This window comes from Nannospalax galili, unplaced genomic scaffold (genome assembly GCF_000622305.1).
Source record: "Nannospalax galili isolate Female #2095 unplaced genomic scaffold, S.galili_v1.0 scaffold1087, whole genome shotgun sequence".
NCBI lineage: Eukaryota > Metazoa > Chordata > Mammalia > Rodentia > Spalacidae > Nannospalax > Nannospalax galili.
In genome coordinates, this window is record NW_008356845.1 from 1895649 (window position 1) to 1916859 (window position 21211).

The following is a 21211-nucleotide window of genomic DNA, read 5'->3' on the forward strand; positions in this document are numbered from 1 at the left end:
TTGTCCTTTTCACTCAAGTCATCTTTCCTTTTGACCCAAAAGACCTGGAAAAACATCCCCCGCCCAAAAAAAAAAAAGAATAAAAAAGAAATCAGAAAACAAATTCCTGCGAAGAGCTGCACTTTAATATTTAATCACGTGGTATTTCTGGTTGTTACTGTCACTTTTCATCATCAAGAAAATCTCATCTTTAATCATGCTTTGAGGTGGGGCTTGTACAGGTATCATTCTGACTCCCACAGTTGTGGGTTCTGGATAGAGAGCACACATACTCTATCTAAGCTTGATGCTGAGAGACAGAGACAGAGACAGAGAGAGAGAGAGAGAGAGAGAGAAACTCTGTCCTCCCCTCCTTTCCTCTCGGGCTACATTTGTCCGTATGATAGAGGGACAGAAATGGGAAAGTGTATCTTTTAAGTCAAAAATGAAAATTCAAGGCTAAAGCAATAGTAAACCCAGAGACAAAGAGTACTTTATTATAATATTAGGCAGACTCCCTTACATGTTTGTGGTAGGATCCTTATATACTAAGGAAACATTTATTTAGTAAGACTAACTTTCTATTTGAGGTCTGAATTTTGGCATAACAGGTCAATCTTTCTGTCCTGGGGTTTCTAACTAGTTAAATGCATTGGCATCGTACAGCCTATACTGGAAAATAAAGGTCTTGTTTATTAATGTTAATAAACATTAATGTATAACTAATAATAATTAATGTCTTGTTTATTACTGATTCAGGGAGGTGACAGTATGTTTCTTGGTACATTTTCAGTTAACAGTAAATGTACAAATGAAGTCTGTTGGCAATTTAGCACTAAGAAAACCTTAACTGCTGCCTTTTTTTCTTAGATGAGAATGAAGAGTTAAAGAAACTTGCAGAGAGTGAAATAGCTTTGTGTCAAAAAGAAATAACCAAGCTGAAGCATCAGGTATGCTCTATGAATAAAGAAAAACATATTTATGCTGTTAACGCTTTGCGCATTTTATTTCAGGCTTAGAAAAGCAATTTGCTATTTAGATGGATTTGCTTTTAACTTTTCCTGCGTTACTGACAACAGAACCTTTATCTACTGCAGCTGTACAATGTTTTGCATTCTTCGTGATTGTATTTCCTGTCATCCTACTTTCATCATGCTAAAAGAAGTATATAGCTCTAAGAAACTGTCACATCAGCACTTTTTGGAAAGGCAAAAGAGTACTAACAGCTTTTTCCTTTTGTTTGTTTTAAAAGGATTGTGGGAAGACAGGTGGTAGAAAGGTTTCAGTGATGGCCTGCCAGCGTCCTGGGGCAAGGATATGTCTATCTCTGTGCCTCTAGCACTACTAGAGTACCAGTTCTAAGGTTTTCAAGTCACAAGTTTTCCATATTTAAGAAGCTTAACTCAAAAATGCAAATTGACTTAACAGTGTGAGGAACTGGAGTTCCAGGGGATCCAGTGCCTTCTTCTACCCTCTGTGGGCACTACACACACATGGTGCAATCACATGCACACACATGGTGCACTCACATGCATACACGTGGTACAATCCCATGCAGGCAAAACATACATACACATAAAATAAAAATATTTTTTAAAAATTTATTTTTATGAGTGTATTGCTTGCATATATATGGTTGCATGTGTGCATGCAGTGTACTGCCAGAGGCCAGAAGAGGGCATTGGATACCCTGGAACTGGATAAGGATGGCTGTTAGCGACCATGTGGGTGCTGGGAATCGAATCCAGGTCCTCTACAAGAGCAGGCAGTACTCTTAGCCGCTGAGCCCTCTTTTCAGCCCCCTAAAAACGTTTTTTAAAAAGAAAGAAAATGAAAACTAAGTGCTTTTGGTTTCTCTCCACACAGGCCTAGGTTTCAAAATAGAGAAATTGTTTTCATTCTACACATAGTATAATGTCCCCCTCACAAACGTTTAATTCTTTAATTTTCAGAAATTTCATTTGCTAATTGTGTAGGTGCATGCAAGAGTACAGGCTCCCAGGGAGGCCAGAGGAATCTGATCCCATGGAGCTGGAGTTGTGCAGTTGGTAGCTGTTGAGGACCAAGCTCGGCTGGGTCCTCTGGAGGAGCAGTATGATTCTTAACCACCGAGCATTCTCTCCAGTGCCTAATTCAGTGTTTTTCTTTTTGGTCTCCCTAGTCCCGTCTGTCCTGGAAGTTACTTTGTGGGCCAGGATGGCCTCAATCTTGCAGAGATCCCTCTGCCTCTGCCTCCCAGGGGCTGATTAAAGGTGTTTGCCACCATGCCCAACCAGTCCCTAATTCTTAACTGAATAAACAGTTGATACAGAGCATATACAAATTCCAAAAGGAGGGGCCGGGGATGTAGCTCATTTAGTACAGTGCTTGCCCAGCATGCATGAGGCCCTGGGTTCAATCCACAGTGCCATATAAAACCCAGTGTGCTTATACATACCTATATTCCCAGTATAACTAGAATCCCATCACTCTGGAGGTGAAGTAGGAGGATTAAAAGAAAAAAAGAATTCCAAGAATAAAAACAGGCCTATAAAATTTAAGTTTTATAGCATTCATAATTGGTTGTAACGTTAATACTTACTGGAAGTTATGTGTACTACATTTCTATTTCACAAAATTGTCAAGAGTATTGAGCACCATTAAATTGTTTATAGAAACTTGGGTTAAATATCTAAAATTCCTGTACCTAATTACTTAGCTTCTGGTGGGGTTAGGTTTGAAATAATTCTTAATTACAGGAAGAGTGATATCTTTATATTTACAGATCATCTTACTTTTGGTTCCCTCAGAAGAGACAGATGAGAGTGATTTGATCTTGGAGGTAACTGCGGGTGTTGGAGGCCAGGAGGCAATGCTGTTCACCTCCGAGATGTTCAATATGTATGAGCAGTATGCTGCGTTTAAAAGATGGCATTTTGAAACTCTGGAATATTTCCCAAGTGAAGCAGGTCAGTAAATTGTTTTCGTAAAACGTAGGTTTATCTACATTGTGTCCTGGGAAAAGGGTTGGCAAGATCACCAGAACTAATTTGTAAGAACTAAGTAGTTTTATCTCATTATTTACCTAATGATTTTGAAGAGAAACAGTCATTTTGAAATAACCTATAAAATATGATGGATACTCAGTAATAAGCACTAAGGACTTTTAAAGTGGTTTTAGGGTATGCTGGCTCATACCTATAATCCTAGCACTCAAGAGGCTGAGGCTGGATGATTGCTGTAAGTTCAAGGCCAGCCTGGTCTACATGAGACCCTGTTTCAAAAGCAAGCGAAAAAAAAAAGAGGTGGTCTTGTAGCTGTGTTGTCAATTCTCTGGCACTGTAAATCTCTTATATTTAATAACTGTGAACATACAGATTATATATTAAAACACTGAGTACCATAGACTTGCTAAAGTTCTTTAATTGTGTTGTGTGTATTCTCCTGTGGTTCTTTTAAGTGCATTTCAATACAATACCTGTGACGGTCAATTATGTGTACATGGCAGGAATGATAAAAAGAATTCCGTTTTCCCCATATTCTCAAGGTGGCCTTAGACATGCGTCTGCCAGCATCGGAGGTCCAGAAGCTTATAAGCACATGAAGTTTGAAGGTGGAGTGCACAGAGTACAAAGAGTGCCGAAGACGGAGAAGCAAGGCCGCATCCACACTAGCACCATGACCGTGGCAATACTGCCTCAGCCTACCGAGGTAAAGCTTAGTAATGGGCCCAGCACTGTGTCCCTCCCCAGAAGCACTGAAGACCATCGGTTCCTCACAGACTGAGTTACATTTGAAAATTCAGCTCAAGAAACATAACTTTACAATAGATAGCAAGAACTGCAGGTTTCCAAATGGTTCACTTTTACACTGTTTTTCTCCACCACTCAAACAGGCACTAAAACTGAGACTATCTCTATGGATCAGATGGTGGTAAGTAGCCTGTTTAAATGGGGACTGGTGGCCGTGACAACTTTGCTTTCTATGGTTGGTTCTAAAAGAATAATCAGCATAAAACAGTTGCTACTTTATAACCCAAACACGTTAAAGTGGAAATATGCTAGTGTTGATGAGTATCCTTTATCTTCACAGAGTAAATTCTCCATCTGTAAGAAAACAATTTCTGTTATGCATAATTTTCCTTCTAATAAAAAGTGATGGGAATTGTTCACTTCTTAAAAAATAAAACATGATTTGATGGTTTCTACTTACTAATTTTAAAGAAAAAGAACTACTTAACTCTGTGACAGGGTTATGAGGTTTCTTTCTTTAGGTATGATTTTTGTGTGACTCCTGAATGAGGAACAGAAGGGTTAAGGGGGGAGTGAAATATAATCAATGTCAGCAGCCACATGTAGGTTCAGGTCATGGGGTCAGTGTCTTGGAGGAAGTAGGACCTTTTTGGAAACACAGGAGAGCCAGGTCCATGCTTCATCTAGCTCTTCTAGCAACTCTAGCAGGAGTCGCGGAGGGCTGGGTTACTGCAGGATTAGAGACATGCCTTGGAGCAGACCATCATTGTTCATGGAACAGACCTTTCTAAACCTGGGGCTTCTGATGGTGACTCCCAGGACAAAGCATTAGCATAGTCGATTCCAGTGTCCATGGAGGGAATAGCCTGGGCTTTGAGGCCTTTGCCTCCAGATTGTTAAAAAACAGTATCAAAATAAAAATCCCTGCACTTAGGCTGTCATCATTTCTGCTTCCTCTGCTAAACTCTTTGAACTTAGGAATTTTTTTTTTCCCTAGTTTTTAAAATTATAGGTGTGTGTGTCTGTCTGTCTGTGTCTGTATGTGGGCATGTGCATATGAGTGCAGGTGTCCTCAGAGGCCAGAAGAGGGCATCAGATCCCTTGGAACTGGAGTTACAGGTGGTTGTAAGCTGCCCAACATGGATGCTGGAGCAGAGCATGAATTCTCTGTAGGAGTACACACAGGCCTAACTGCTGAGCCATCTCTAACCCAAATCCCCTACACGTTTTCTTTTCCTATTTTGGTTTGGTTTGGTTTTAATCAGGGTCTTACTATGCAGCCCTGGCTAGCCTGGAACTCAGTTTGTAGACTAGGCTGGCCTGAGCACAGAGAGCTCTGTCTGACTGCTGCTTCTGGAGTGCTGGGATTAAAAGTATACCCAGCAAAATTTCCCATTTTTTAGCAGTGGTTATTCTGCTGTTTGTGAGGAAAGCAGCCCAGCTTTGGGGGATTAGAGAGGGTAGCTTTTCTATATTATGTTTTTATTCTTCATTTAAAAGGGAGAAAAAAATCTAAAAATAATATCCTTCTAACTACTGTCTATTCTTAAAATGTAATTCTTACAATTTGATCAATTCTATGTGACACATTTGTAAGTACATAGTTCTTACCTTAAGACAGTTGATACATGTACTTGTTCTTTTAAATCCCAACCTTTCTTCCTATGTTTAGATTAATCTGGTGATTAATCCTAAAGATTTGAGAATTGACACTAAGCGAGCCAGTGGTGCTGGCGGTCAGCATGTGAACACCACAGACAGTGCTGTTCGGATAGTTCATCTTCCTACAGGTGTGCACTTACTCTTTTCAATAGAAAACACCGAATCAAGATCAATTTCTGGGGAATTGACTAATTTTCCACTGAAATAGGCCTTTGATTTATCAAAAGAATATGTATGATTAAGGATTGTTACTACTTACCTGATTTACTTAGCTTCTGTAGCTGATATTTCCTAGGACAAAGCCAGGAAGAGGGAGGGACAAAGCCCAGGGAGCTTCACATTAGTCACCAGGAGAGAACATAATAGTCCTTTGACAGCTTTCTGAAATACGTACTGAAAGAGACTTAGTTATTTTCAAAAGTGCTTAGTGAGGTAAATACCATAAATTGTTTATCAGAAAATATTCTAAATCATGAATCGTTAGCTTTGGGAGGGAAGAGCATAACAGGTAACATGGACTTTTTAGATAATAAAAGCACTAGTCTTCCTACACAGACCATAACACAAGCAAAGTTTTGTGTATCATTTCAGGAGCATCTTTCCATTGAGATCATTCATAGACCTCAAGGTAACTGAGATAACCAGGCCAAGGACAGTATGTAACTAAGTAGGCTGTGTCTTTGAAACGTTGCTAGAGTGCCTTACATGTGGTAAGGAGCATCTGGTTAGTAGGGCTAACAGACCTTGGTTACCTAGAAAATACACAACTGTCTCTGTGACTGAGCTCAGATTGTTACAGTTCCCATTAACCAGTTGTAGTAAAGAGTGCTGGACTGATAGGATTTAAATGGTAAGGTAATATATCTTATCAGGTTATATAAACAGAAATAGGGAAAAAGGAAATCCTAAACTGTACTGTATTATCTCAAATAATAGGATTTTTAACTCATATCTTAGTTATTCTTTTTAAAAAAAAATGATAGCTAAGGATATGGGAAAGCAATCTGTATCAAAATTATTTAAGTTTAATGTCTTTCTTTTGTTAGATTGCTGTGTTCCTTCCCTCATAAGGAAGATAAAGAATGAGAAAGAGAAAGAATATTTCTTGATAATACAGAAAAATTTTCTTCTGAAACGCCTTAATTCTCGTAACATTTTTTAGGTGTTGTTTCTGAATGCCAGCAAGAGAGATCTCAACTGAAAAACAGAGAGCTGGCCATGAAAAAGTTACGTGCAAAGCTTTACAGCATGCGCCTAGAGGAAGAAAGAAGTAAGAGATGCAGTGCCAGAAAGACCCAGGTAAAAAAATGGATCTAAGAAACACTTCTAAAGTACAGAAAGATGTATAGGTAATGCAGTCTTTATGTAAATAACCATTTTCATGTACTTACAACTCAAGTAGCCTGAGTATGGGTTGTGCCTGTTTACAGCTCTGTCCTGTTTTCTGTGTTCAGAGCTGTTTTTCTCAGACTTGCAAAGTGCTAAGAAAAAATAGTCCTTTTGCATGATTTTAGTCCTTTGAAATTATAGAAGAAAGCTGGAAAACAATTGAACACAGTGTTTGGTATTTGATTTTATGCCATACACAGTCCTTTTACAGTGATTCATCATGAGCATTCTTCACCTTATCTCGACTGAAGAGGGACAGAGACTACATGTACATAAAATATACACATAAACATGCATATTTCTTCTATTAATGGCTGTTTGCCATTTTGTCTGTTGCAGCATCATTATGAACAGTATTTTACAGATGGGGAAATTAAAATTTAGGTTAGAGTCATAGAGCATTGAAGGGCAGAGACAGGATTCAAGTATTAAGTAAGGTCTGGTTTTAAAGTCTACATCTTTTTCTCTGTATCATGAGCCCCTGTTGTTCGGGGATTCAAGGTGCTAGTTTAAGGTGTCCTGAATCTAAATGCATCTCCCACTTTTTTTTTAGGTTGGAACTAAAGGAAGATCAGAGAAAATAAGAACATATAATTTCCCACAGAACAGGGTCACAGACCACAGAATAAACACATCCCTACATGATCTTGAGACTTTCCTGCAAGGAAACTGCCTTTTGGATGAACTTACACGGTCCCTGAAGGAATATGCTGATTATGAATCTTTAGTAGAAATGATTTCCAGAAAAGACTAAGCTGCCTTACTACTGAAGCTCTTTTTATATAGACTAGAAAAAGTTTACAGCAAATCCATTGTTTGTAAGTACTCAGCAGCGTTCTCTTGAGGAACCTAAGTTAACAGTTGGAATATGCATATTCTTAGGACATGATTATTAACGCAGTTCTCTAAGTACTGGAAAAATGTACAATTATAACTTCATAAATCTTGAACTCTTTTTGTATGAAGGGTAGACAAAAAGGAAAGTAGTTGTTTTGGGCAAAATATTTAATGGTGATCAAAATTTTCAAATATAAAACAGAAATATGATACATATTAGTTTTGTGTCATTAAATCAGCTAGTTAATGGAATTAACAAGAGATAAAAGTCAAATACAAAATACACTAGGACTAAGAAGGGAATTTGTTGGACAGAGAGAATTCCCAATGAAAGCCTTGTAAGGAGCTCCCTGTCCCCATGGTGGAACCAGGCATGCTGCAGGTGTGGCATAGCCCACTCAATGCTGGAAAGGTTCCTAGGCTGAGGCTGGTATACAGCTGGTAGACTGGGCCTTGCAAGCAGAGAACCTCAAACCCTTTAGGGTCGGTAAACTTGAAGCCTCCTGTCAAAGTGTGAAGAAAATACACTGGATGCTAAGCCCTAGGAGGCCTCTGTGTCAGAGTTCACAGAAGAGCAGCATGACAGTGGGATCTGTGTATAGAGATTCGTGTTAGGATGAACCAGCATGACTGAGTCCCACTAATCCAAACTCTTCAGTGGGAGTCTGCTGGATAGAGACCACAACAGACTGATGGTTCACTTCTACTCCAAAGGCATTTTACTGCGGAATTCACTCTTGCTAGGAGGAGGCTGGGTCTTCATTATTCAGACCTTCAGCTGACTAGATGAAAGAAGCGCTAAGATGAAAGGCAATTTGGTTTGCTCAGAATTCGCTGATTTAAATGTCAGTGCCATTCACAACATCAAAAGATCTAAAGTAATGTGTTACCAAATATGTGGGCACCAGGTGTCCAGTGAAGTCTAACCATCATGGTGTCCAAGACTGTCCCTGGTGGCTGTGCTGTGAAAGGAGAGTACAGAACAGCCCTCAGATGCTTACAGTGTCCACCTCCACCGAGTCCTGACAAGCTTCACGTGGTGCCAGCAGCAAATCTTAGATGTGCCCCTGCCAAATCCAGGTGGTGTCCATGTGACACTGTATGTCAGCTTCACAATGAGGGCCCTACGATTCCCTTCTGGAGAAGGGGCTTTGTGAAGTGTCCTGTTAGCTTGCTCCTCTGCCCGATGAGAACACAGAAGACTCTCAGGAGACAATAAAAGGCAGCACGTGGGTGTTGTCGTCACACCTTCCATCTCAGTTCTCAAGAGGCTGAAATAGGATCCTGGATCCTTGAGTTCAGCAGTGTTTTCATACTTGTTTAATGTTGGAAGTAAATTACAAACCTGATCCTTCACCTCTAAACAGTAGAGCGTGTACTTTCAAAAAAAGTGACATAATTCCACCTAAACTTACACCATCATCACTTGACAAAATTCTTGGTAAATTTGGAATATCTTCAAATACCTAATAACTCAGATGTCTCTATTTCCCCAGATGTATTAGAACTGGCTTTACACTAAGATCTGAGTAATTATGCATGAAATTTGGTGGGTTTACCTCCTAAATTTCTCCATCTGAAAAAGCATTGTCAGACCCCAAATCCTGCTTTTCATGACATTGCCTTGAGTTTTCATCTGTGACGATCAAACTAGATACTCTGGTGCCAGCCATTTAAGTTACTCCTCAGTCACTTTCTTTCAAACTAGATATTAAAGCTTGACATGGCTGGTTTCACATGTCCATTATCTTTTCTTGTGACTTAGTAGTGCTGTCACAAAATATGTGTTTAAACAGGGCAAGTCTGAGTGCTCTGATCTGCTTTACTGAGTTGTCAGATCCTCTAGAGTCCAGAATATTAAAACAGGAGACCACGCCAAATATGCTACACTGTACCCAGGTTTGTTTGAATCAACAGCAGTCTGAGCTTTTAGGAGTATATATATTTAAAGTTCAAAACTATAATGTGCTGCAGTCAATAGCAGCCAAAGTCCATTTAAAGCCCCACTTGTAACTCCACTTGTAACTTGTAGGGCACTGTATACTGTCTCCATGCTGCTCTGAAAGGAAGTTGCACAAGAGCCATCAAAGACAGGCGAAGATTTTTCTAGCTGCCTAGAGTGGATATTGTATAACCGAGGGACTGAACAGAATCCCTGGAAGGGGTTCTACCTTGTGAATATAGCTGAACATTCACCTGCACGCACTGTCACCATTGTTCACCCATTTCAGTTTCCAGGCTCCTGCTCTGAACACCAGCTACATAAGCACAGATAACCAAACATGACTGCCTTTTACCCAGTCCTGCTCTAACAGATAGTCATTAGATTCTGTTAAGGGAAAGTTACCACAAATCTGCATGCTCTCCTCTGCACCATCTCCTGCTCCCTTATCCCTTCCCCCTGTGAAAAGAAAAGGCATGAGACCTGTGGGTTAAAGGTGAAAAAGAGCCTTAGATCAGTTTTTAAACCATCTGTGCATTAGAATATAGCTGGTTAGAACTATCTAAAGCTTGTGTGAATATTTTAATAATGTAAGTGTAAAGTACATATCAGGAACTTGAGATGCAGCTCAGTGCCACCGTGCATGCACGCTCAAGGTCTAGGGTTCAATTCTCAGCACTGCAAAAAATAAATTTTAAACTAAGATGCTTACCACTGTGTGCACTATCAACACATGCAGGGTTACTGGCAGTTTGATCTGTGAATTCATACTGGCCTCCTACTTCCCTAGCTCAAATGTGATTTTGGAAACCCGTTAAAAGTAAAGCATTATAGGGGCTGGAGAGATGGTTCAGCAGTTAAGAACACTGGTTGTTCTTGCAGAAGACCTGGGTTCGAATCCCAGTACCCACATGGCAGCTAACAACTGTCTATAACTCCAGTTCCAGGGGATCCGACAGCCTCTTCTGTCCTCCGCAGGCATTGCACAACACGGGTGCACTTACCTATACGCTGGCAATATACACATAAAAATAATAAAATATGGAGAAAAAGTAGAACACTATAATAGTAACACCAGAAGCCTAGGAGGATGCTAATTCTAACATTCAGAACCTTGAAGTGGTTTAAGCCTACACCACGTACACAACCATCTCACACCAGGCACTGTCATTTCTACCTGTGTGACTTATGCTGCCCACTGTGCCTAGAAAAGACTCCACTAAACCTCTTCAGGCAGATTTCAAGGTTCCCAAAAGACTCTTTATTTTCAAGACACAAGTAACTACTTTCATCTCTTCCATAATACTTAATGCTGTGGTCTGAATGTTTCCCCCAAAAATTCATAGATTGGAAACTATCTCCTGGATGCAACAGTATAGGGATGTGGACCCTCTAGGAAGGTGTTTAGAGCTATTCTTGATGGGCTAGACAAAGGGCCCAAAGTTTGGACTTTTTGCCCTTAATCTTTAGCCTCCTGATGACGCGGGATTCCTCGAGCAGCCTGGATACAAGGCAGTGTCCTGGAAGTAGAAAGCCGCTCTCGCTAGAGGCTAGACCCTTTTTCTTTGCCTTCCTATGTTCCAGAACTCTGGGAAGTAAGTTTCCATTCTCTGTAAATTACCAGACTATGACACTACTGTAAGTAGCACAAAATGAACCAAGATGATACCTGGAAGACAGTATTTACTGCAAAGTGGTAAATTTACTCCTTCATTTTGTCATAAGAATGTGTGCTTAACAAAGAAATGGAAAAGGTAAGTTAGAGCTACATAGTGCAAATCTGTCTCAGAAAAAAAAAATTCATCATGATTATGCTCAAGCATCATTTAAAGTCAACGATTAACCTGACAAACTGAAAGGAACTATGACAGATTACTCCAGCATGTAACAAAACATGCTTGGCTCCTTGTATTACCTTATAGTATTATAGATTCAGATTTTTCCAATAACCCATCAGCCATTTTCTGCAGGAAGAAAAAAAAATACTGAAGAAAACTTTAATGCTATAGTTAAGATCCTAAGATTACATTCTAGGTGCTCAACTGATTTACTGAGCATGCTTGCCTACCTCAAATTGCTTTATCTCTATATATGAAAATAAAAGAGATGAGAACAGTCTCTAAGGTCAAAAAGCATAGAAATGTAAAAATGTACCACAGCAACCAGGACTCCAGCAAGCTTCCCCAGGAGAAGGCACACCATTTTTTAATCCCAGACTCCTAGACTGTTTCTTTTAGCCCCTGTATCTCCATGGTCTTCTGCAACCTTCCCCATCAGTAGGATTTAAGTCTACTCTGCTAATTTTAGTGACCACAGTGAGAACTAACATATCAAAGCACAATCATCATAAAATGAAAACACTAAGATTATTTTAAGAACGACAGGTTAATCTTAACATTTTTCTTGACAGTACTGTGATAGGTTTCCACTGCCTCTAAACCCCGAATTTTAACTACATACAATACACCTATGGTCTGCATCCAGAGTTATTTCCAGTTAACTCATTAGGCAGGCTATTTTATATATCCACCTCCCTTGTAACTGTTCAAATATTCAATCAAAAAATCACTTTTGCTATTCTGACCCCAGTCTCCCAACTCCTCCCAGCCTGAAGAATTCCAGCCAGACTTTCTGACCTCCCTGCTTTTTATGGGGGTCTTTGCAAGGCCAGCCCAAAGTTCAGATAATGGTTCAAAGTTTCAGGATCTTTCCTGGCCTACTAGATCTTTATCACACTGTTTAGTATCTTCTTAAGATATTCTTAATTGCCAGTTTCTTGGTCATTGGTATGTAAACTCCCAGAAAGAAAGGATTTCAGTCTTTTCAGTCATTTATCTCCAGAGGCTTGGACCTCAGGTGCCAAACTGAACTGGCAGCATAGGTTTCGGTAATCAATACTGCCTAGGTTTTAAAGCAACATTTTCAGAAGTGAAATGCAAGAAAACTCAGGATAAACCAAAATAATCGAGATAAAAACAAATCCACCCATTACGCATTCTACTCTCGGCCCCGCCCTACACTGCAGCTGTCATTTACTTGGAACTTTAACTGAAGTACTGCAGAAAAGCCAAAGCAAAAAATAAAAGGCGAAGATTGGAGATTGTTGCGCACACATCCCGTAGGTTCACTACGCGGCTGCACGAAGCTGAGGCTAGGTGCGCAGTCACCACTTGGGAACAAATTCAAGGCGTGCAAAGAAAGTTCAGCATCACTAATGAAAACCGTACAACATGTCATCAGTCTTAGATACACTCCCGCCATTCCCACAAAAATATTCACCCAGCCCAAGAAAAGTGGGAACCTCATTTATTCTTTTTGGTTTTGTTGGGAACAAGTCTGCTCTCTATTGCGCTAGGAGCCGTTAAGGAATGAAACAAAAATGCATAAAAGCAAATATACAAATTACCATCCGTAAAAATGAATGGTGGCTTGAACAGCTGTGGCTGAAAACTTCAAAGAACCGGGTGACCAGGAAGGTCACGCCGCCCTCTGCCCCAGGCAGGGAGAGGGCCGGGATGCCATTCTCCGCCCTGGCCCAGTCCTCGGGCAAGGGCGTTGCACCCGCCCCGCTACCTGTCCAGCCCCGCCCTGAGGGAACCGCCGGGCGCCCAGTGCGCAAGCGCCAACCCGCCAAGTCCACAGCCACCGCGCAGAGCGCGTGCGCAGAGACTCCAGGCAGGGGGCGGAGCCAATTTAGGAGGGAGTGTGGAGCGCGCCTAAATCCCAGAGAGGCGGGCCCACCGTGCAGGGGGAAGGGCTAGGCTTCCGGGAGGCCCTGGCGCCAGGCTGATCAGAGCGCGCAGCTCACCGACTCCCATGTTGGAGGCGATGGAGGAACGCCTGGGTACCGTTGGTCCCCGTCCGAGCCCTTCAGACACCAGCCGGAACCGTCTTCTGGACAGGACTCGGTGGAGGCCGGTTCGCGGGACCGCGGGGGGAGGGGCAGCATGGCGGGCGGACGCCTGCGCGGTGGGCACTGCCGCGTGCGGCGGGGTGGGGGCGCTCCGCCCTCTCAGCCCTCGCCCGCCGAGGCCCCGCCCACATCCTCAGCATCTTTCCGGCGGCCCGGACCTCCCTGGGAGGAGGTGCCGGCGCTGTGGGGCTGGCTCCACCCCTGGGGGCTCCTATTGGTCGAGTACTGGCGTCCTCCTCAGACTGCTTGCCTATTGGCTTGCGTGTGCGAGCGCCGCGCCCTATTGGCCCGTTGTGCTTTGGGCACCAAATTCAAAGATTTTTAAAAGTACCAGCTGGCGCCTTTTAAGAGCAGCAGCTCCGCGGAGCGGCGGGTCACCTGCGTCGCCGCCGTCGCCCTCGCTCACCTGCGGCCGAGCCTGCGTCCTCCGGCATGATCCGCCGCACCTGCCGCTGTGTGGCCCGGCCGGCCTCCTGCTGCTGCGGCTCCGGTGCAAGGACAGCGGCTGAGCGCCCGCGCCTGCCGGAATGTGAGTGCGGGGCTGCGGGTGGGAGCGCTGCGCCCTGGGGCGCCCTGCAGGGTGCACCCCGGCCGCGTCCTACGAAGCCGGGCTGCGTGGGGACCTGGAGCGGGCGGCGGCGGGGCTCCCCGACTCGGGTACCTGCAGAACCTGGAGGCCGGGGGTCGCCCAGAGGATCGAGTGGATGGTGCAGAGGTGGGAAGGATGGTGGGGTGCTGCCCGGGGATTCCCCCTGCCCACCCTCCCCGCCATCCAGGCTGCTCTCTCCAGGGACGGGCAGGTGGTGGCCGGCTGGGCGCGGGCTTCCCTTCTGGGAAGACCTTCCTCCCCCACCTCCTGGGCGCCAAATGTCCCCTCCCCCACCCCGGCTGTGACAGGACTGAGGGTCCCTGGGCTCCCCAGACTCCTCTCCCCCACCCGCCTGCACCCCCTTTCCACAGTGGCCCAGCACCCTCACATCGCAGCTCAGTTTCCCCAACTTTTCCGCTCCTGCGCCTGGCTGGCGGGCGCGGGAGATTGAGCTCGCGGTTATCTCCCGCCTTGTCTCCGCGTGCACCGCGCCCTGAGGGGTCCTTCCGCCACCGACCCCTCTGCATTTCCAGGGGCTCCCTGCCTGCTCCCGCCAAATAGAAACCCCTCTCCCCGCCGGGCCAAGCTCAGTAGGAACATCCAAAGAAAATGTTTTCTCCTATTTTTCCTCTTTACTCAGTAACAGTTTAAAAAGAATCCACAGGGGAGGGGTTAAAAAAGTATTTTTTAAAATTTCAAAACCGTGAATTTGCCTGTAGTATTTAGCTGATGGAAGAATTGAAGAATTGTTTGTTATTTCCCTGTATTCTTGGGGAACTAGGTGGTCATTTTATTCCAAGCTTGAGGAAGAGGGGAAGAAGGTCAGTTATTTTTTACTTTTGTTAGTTAAGAGAAATGCCCTCATACTACCTTAGGAATGGTTGAAACTGAAGAGGAAAAGGCAATTCTACATTATGTGGTAATCCTCCTACATTAGAAAAGGAATTAAGTCTTGAAGGGGAAAAAAGAAAGTAACTCTCAGCAGATCAAGTATATTTGTAGTAGATCCAGGATCATAAATTTCCCTTAAAAATCTGAAATTTAATGGCTTTATGATGGGTTTTCTTAAGACCCCACATGCCTGTCTTAGGAAATATTTGCTGCCTCCAAAGCCATACCTCATTTGCAGAAATGAATTGAAGAAATGAAAACTTTACATGACTACATTTAAATGTTTTTGGAAATTGGCTTTTTAGAAGTTTTCTCTGGAGGTTATGTCTTTGGCTCCTCTCATGGTCTCAGTACAGAAATGACCATGCGTGGCCTCAGCCACATCCTGGTTATCACTAGGTACTGGAAGCCAAGCCGAGGGGAAACCAATTGCTTTGTTAATATTGGAAGAGCTAGAGAGACATTTAAGCACTAACTTTAATTGTAGTATTTAACATGGACTGTTAGGTCTGTATTCTGAATGATGTGATAAAATTGATGCTTTGGTTAGCCATTGATACTCTGCCGGGCTTTTAGTCTTATTTTCTCCCCATTTTGTGAATGGGAAAACTGAGACTTTAAGACTTTGCTTTCTCACTTTTCCCCTTGAAGTCAGTCACTGGTACTTTGTTGTGTCGGAGTCTTAAGCAGCAGGATCCTTTAGTAATGCTCGTCCAGGATCTTAACAGGCTGTTTACAGTGTGCTCCCATATCTCCAATGCAGCCCCTCTTCCTCAGCTCCCTATACTCTTATGAGAAGCACTTCTGACTGATCTTCCTTCCACTTCTGCTGACCTGCAGTCTAGTTGCTGGTGGTCCTTTCAAAATTTGAGCAAAATTTCTTCATTTTTGCTTATAACAAATAATAGCCTGGCCTATTCTACAAATCAGGAACACCTAACTTCACCTTTGGAAGGTAGTTGACTCAGATGATTTTGGCTTTTTGCAAACAGTTTAACTCTTCTTGTAAATGATACTTAAATTATTTAGCTATACTTTATTACACAAATTAAAATTAGATCAAGAGTCCAGATTTTTGTCTTATACTTTTTTTTCTGGTGTAAAAAAAGAACTATAGGCCAAGTGGAGTGGTGTGCACCTTTAATCCTAGCGCTTGGGAGGCACTAACTGCTTTTGCAGAGGACCAGGGTTTGATTCCCAGCACCCACATGGCAGCTAACAACCATCCTCAACTCCAGTTCTAGGGGATCTGATGAGTACTTCACGACACAGGTGCATTTACACACGTGAAGGCACTACACATCACGTAAAAAATTAAGAGGTTGGGCAAGGTGGCACACGCCTTTAATGGCAGCACTCAGGAGGCAGAGGCAGGCAGATTTCTGTGAGCTCAAGGCCATCCTGGTCTACAAAGCGAGTTCTAGGCCACCTGGGGCTACAGAAAGAGACCCTGTTTCAAAAAGAGGATGTGGGTAACTCGGTGTAATGCCCTGAAATCAGTCCCTAGCAAGGAGCCAGGTTGCTTGTTGGTACCATAATGATTTTGTTCATTCTAAGTTTCTTGTTCTTTTTGTAGGTTGTAAAGAAGAAAACTCTTTTTCTGTAAAAATGAAGTGTGATTTTAATTGTAATCCTGACCTTTCTGAACTTAAAGTAGAAAAACCTGATGACAGCATAACACAGGGTTCCTACACCCCTGTGAGCTTGAAACTTTCTCTTAAGAATTGTTTTAAAAACCATGAAAGGTCATCTTTCCTTGAGTCACCAATTGTGAGTCCTACAATTTCGGACCTTGATAATAAGGAAAATGGACGCGTGCAGCAAATACTCAGTATTTCAAGTGAAATAGAAGAGCTAGAGGCCAATAGACTGTGTGAAGACAGTGGCTACTCCTCATTTACACATCACGGCGGACAGGAAGATGGCATCCTTGTCTTGGAGGAGAATTTCAGAAACAGCCCTCAGTCCTGCCTGCTACCATCCCAAAGCCCAGACCAGTATCCCAACAAAAACTTGCTTCCCGTGCTTCATTTTGAAAGAGTAGTTTGTTCAACATTAAAAAAGAATGCCAAGCGAAACCCTAAAGTGGATCGGGAAATGCTGAAGGAAGTTATAGCCAGTGGAAACTTTAGGCTCCAGAACATAATTGGCAAGAAAATGGGCCTAGAGTGTGTAGATATTCTCAGTGAACTCTTTCGAAGAGGATGCAAGCATCTCTTAGCTAATATTTTGACAAAACTCGGTGACATGGACTTAATAAAGTGAGTATTTGAGTATGTCAGTGGCTCGTGCACAACAAACAGCATAGTCTCCCATGTTTAGTCGTGGTCTTTGCTTGTTTCCTGGTATTTCAATCCCTGTGTGTCATCAAAATGAAAAGACAGTTTGTGGAACCCTGTGTTCACTCACTTGGCAATTGCATATTCATACACTTAGAGGCATTCTAGCTCATCTGAAGTGAAGAGTATATGTACTGTCTTTATTAATGGATAATCAGGATTAAGAATGCAGTGCTTCTATTAATGTAATGGGTTTTAAAATATTGATTGCTAATAGCCAAGTGTCCCAGAGTACTTAGAAATTTTCCTACCTTTTATCAACTAGCTAACGTGGTGTCCTGTGTGCAGTGCTGACTGAATTTGGTTATCCACATGACTCTAGAATTACTTGTAGGAGTTTTTGAAAATTTAAGGCTTTTGACCCTGTGATAGTCAAGTTCAATACACCTAGGAGTGATCGTCCCTAAATCTTAAGTGACCCAAGCAGTTTTAATGCTTAATAGGTTGGTGGGGCTGAGTAAGTCTCTCCTTTGTCCTGTCTCTGCTGTATTCATCTTTGTGGTGCTATGTCTCCTTTGTCTTCTAGTTTGTCTAAAGTGAGCAGGATTTGGAAGAAGATTCTAGAAGGCGATAAAGGTGCATTCCAGCTATACAACAAAGCAATGCAAAGAGTCCTTGTAAGTCTTTGTAATTGGTGTTTTCTTCATATGCTGCTGTTAGATTAGAAATAAGTGGGAAACCTTTAAATTCCCAAAGCACTTTAGTTTTCCAGTAGAACTCAATTTCAAACACACCTTGGTAAAATTTGGGAAATCTGTCATGCTTGTACTTAACTAAAATATAAGGTCTGTAAAACAGGTGATGATTTTCATGTAAAATTTGGTCAGTTACAAGAAAAACTAAACTGCTGACCTACTGAAGATTCTTCCTGAATGAACGAATGCATTTATTTTTCCAAATACTTGGTAGTTGTAGATCTGATAATATGAGATTCAAAGTTTCAGCCTTGGAGCTGGATGAGCCTTCAGATTCTGTTGCTAATACTTGCTGGGTAATTTTGGACATAGGTTGCTTAAATTTCCTGTATCCAGGTCTTCATTGATTGGTAACAGTGGCAAATCTACTCTAAAAGGTTGCCTTAGATCTGTCCCTTAAAGTGGGGTGGTGATGAATGCCTATAACCCCAGCACTCAGGAGGCTGAGGTATTAGGCTCGTGAGTTTGAGGCCAGCATGAGCTGCCTATACCTAGTGAGACCTCATCCCAGAGAACTGAAGTGCCTGTTCACAGTTGTTGGTTACACTTACACATAACTGCAGCCCCCTGCTGGCAGTGGGGAGAATGACCCTGTGTCCTGTGGGCAGCTTTGAGTTCTAAATCGGCTCCTCTTAATTTCTGCTTCATACTTTCTGTCAGTTCATTATGAAATGTTTGTATGCACAGTTAGTTTGGCTAATATCTGCAGGTAAATGTGGGGATAAGTAGTACTACCTTCCTGATTAATCCCTGTAACAGTTACAATTGTAGCAAAAGTGCCTGACTTGAATTAAGATAGAAAGTAAGTATTAACAATGTCCCATTAAACCCTTTGCAAGCAGGAAAACAATAAGTTGTCGCTGTGTAATTCAACTAGAGGACATGCCACATGCAGAATCGCATTAACTTCTGTTCAGAAAACAGCCTGGGCTCCTCCCAAAAAAGATGCTCAAACCAAGTTACCCAGTCAACGTGATCAGAAAAGTTCTGCTTACAGTCGGCACAGTGAATTCCTTGAGGTAACTGCTTAATCGGTAAATTATAAAGTTGGAGCAATTACTGTAAAAAGGATTTAAAGTAAGAAATAGAAAGGGTCAAAGTCCAACTTGGCTCTACATGCATCTACTGTTTAGCCTACTAATGAAGACGGGACAGTGCTTGTTCAGATTTATAGTAGGGTCGGAGGGGGTGGGCAGCTTGTGGGCGCTGTGTCTTCTGTCTTCTTCATTTCACTCTCAGCTCTGCATTTTACACTTGCTTCCCTTTGTTCCTGGAAACACCTAAACAGAAAAGTTCTAGCTTTCAGAAATTCAAAGCTTCAAATGCCATCAAATCATTGGGTATGTTAAAACTTCTCATGTGAACATTCTTCCATGTATTGGGGAAGACAGGCTACTCTTCCTAGATTTAGTAACCAAATTTTTTATTTAGTCTTTGGTAAAATTTATATGTGGATTTTTTTTCCCCCCCTAGGTTGCCAAGACATTGAAAAATAACGAAAGCCTCAAAGCCTGCATTCGGTGTAATTTCCCTGCAAAATATGATCAGTATTTAGAGCGGGCAACCTGCAAACGAGAAAGCTGTGGGTTTGAGTATTGTACAAAGTGCCTCTGTGATTATCATAACACCAAAGACTGTTCAAATGGCAAGCTCCTGAAAGCCAGCTGTAGGATGGGCCCTTTGCCTGGGACTAGAAAGAGTAAAAAGAATTTACAAAGACTATGACCTTTTGTTAAATCAATTGTAAATGATCATGAAGGATACTTTTAAAATGTTAGGTTTTAACTTAAAACTGTATTTTTTTTTTCGACTTCTGTAGTGTCTGAGGAGTCTTTCCCTCTGAACAGAGGACATACAACCTCTTAAAATATAGTTTAATAGTCAGAATTTTAAATTGGCCACACAAATGGAAAATTTAAGTGTTTTAAGAAAAGATAAAATGAAACTGGCTCAATTTTATAATAAAAGGACACCATAGAATTTTACCTATAGATGTGGTTCACAGTGTTAGCATTTGAGACATTCTTTTACCAGATGTGTATTAATCCAGTATCAACTTAAGGAGTCTGTTCATTTAAATGTTTTGTCTGTCTGTTTTCTTGTTGCCCTAAACCTTTTTTTCAGTGTTTTCCAAAAAAGTATCTTTTGTAAAGTCTTGTTTTCCTTCTGATGTCTGTTTTATATGTTTATATCTGTAAATATTTCTATTTTTATGTGCCAAAGAAAATATACATATAAATTAATTTTGTTACAAATAAAATTGTTAAGTTCAATAATATGTGGGGTTTTTTTTTTAAAGATATAGCTTTAATTCTGTGCATGGGGTGTGTTCCTGTGTGCAATGCTTGCAGAGGCCAGAGGTGTTAGCTGCCATGTGGGTATTGGGAACTGAACCCCATCTTCTGCAAGTTCAACCGGTGCTCATAACCACTGAGCATCACTCCAGCCCCCAAAGGAACCCAAATCCTTAGGGCCTTGTTTAGGTGATAAGATTCTGGCTTTCAGCTGAAGTTATCATGGGATGAAGCTCTGGGAGACTGAAGAAAGGGTAAGCATTGTTTTAACCGGTGAGAGACATGAATGACCAGACCAGAGAGCTACTATTACAGCTTCCAAAATGGTGCCCAGTTTACTCAGCCTTTTGGTGTAGTCAGTGCAATCCTCTCCCACACTGTATCAGTTGGGTCTCTGATGGATAGAGCATGGTGGATGAGATACTATGTCACTGCTGAAGCTAGGTAATAAATGTGCTTTCTGCCTTTTTTCTATCACTGGGGGAGGGAGCTGTCAGCTATGAGCAGTTGAAGACTTGAAGGCGAGCCATACTGTGAGGAATTGAGGCTTCTTATGACTTCTGAATGCAGACCTCTAGCTTGAGGTGAACCACTAGTCAACTTTGGTCTCTACTGACATCCTGAGTGCATCTAGAGCCACTCAGCCAAACTCCAGAACTGACTTCCCCAAAGCCCTGAGATAGTGAATGTTAGCTGTTTTAAAGCTCTCGGTTTTGGGATCATTTATGTGATAATAAGTGACTACAAAATGGGCCCATGCTTCTGAGAGGAGGACGAGCAGAGGACTTTGCTTGCTCCCATTGGTCAAGTGCACTGATTAATAATGGAGGTCAGGGCTTCTCTGGTTGTAGAATGGATTGGCTTAGAACTGATACTTGGTCCAATACAGAATTGTAGCCCACTCTATGTATATGTGGTCTCCAAAAAAAAAAAAAAAAAAAAAAAACTGG

The 21211-nt window shown here is 42.1% G+C and overlaps 2 protein-coding genes and 1 long non-coding RNA gene across 7 annotated transcripts in view; 2 read left to right on the forward strand and 1 right to left on the reverse strand.

Moving 5' to 3' along the window:
* Nucleotides 1-7308, reverse strand: part of LOC108490018 — a 9296-nt gene extending 1988 nt beyond the window's left edge. Inside the window, exons 1-2 of one of the 2 annotated variants that reach the window (XR_001872071.2) lie at nt 6764-7308; nt 5632-5765 (exon numbers count right to left, since the gene is read on the reverse strand). This is a non-coding gene — a long non-coding RNA (uncharacterized LOC108490018). Of the gene's footprint in view, nt 1-5631; nt 6527-6763 lie in introns of those variants that run through there. The other variant, XR_003847252.1, reaches the window with a different exon arrangement.
* Mtrf1l (mitochondrial translational release factor 1 like) overlaps nt 1-7810 on the forward strand; it is a 14205-nt gene extending 6395 nt beyond the window's left edge. The window contains exons 2-7 of one of the 3 annotated variants that reach the window (XM_008854732.3): nt 850-929; nt 2744-2927; nt 3506-3669; nt 5383-5500; nt 6535-6671; nt 7315-7810. In XM_008854732.3, coding sequence (XP_008852954.1) covers nt 850-929; nt 2744-2927; nt 3506-3669; nt 5383-5500; nt 6535-6671; nt 7315-7515 — 884 coding nt within the window. In that variant the 3' untranslated portion in view covers nt 7516-7810. Of the gene's footprint in view, nt 1-849; nt 930-2743; nt 2928-3505; nt 3670-5382; nt 5501-6534; nt 6672-7314 lie in introns of those variants that run through there. The other 2 variants (XM_017794782.2, XM_017794783.2) reach the window with 2 other exon arrangements.
* A 5735-nt stretch (nt 7811-13545) lies between these two features.
* Fbxo5 (F-box protein 5) lies at nt 13546-20234 on the forward strand. 2 transcript variants are annotated; one of them, XM_008854734.3, is made up of 5 exons: nt 13546-13982; nt 16510-17194; nt 17799-17889; nt 18807-18986; nt 19441-20234. In XM_008854734.3, the coding sequence occupies exons 1-5, from the start codon at nt 13886-13888 to the stop codon at nt 19690-19692; spliced, it is 1305 nt and encodes a 434-aa protein (XP_008852956.1). In that variant the 5' UTR covers nt 13546-13885; the 3' UTR covers nt 19693-20234. The 2 variants fall into 2 exon arrangements, with proteins under 2 accessions (XP_008852956.1, XP_008852957.1); XM_008854735.3 differs by having other exon boundaries at nt 13566-13982; nt 18810-18986.
* Nucleotides 20235-21211: the final 977 nt, after the last annotated feature.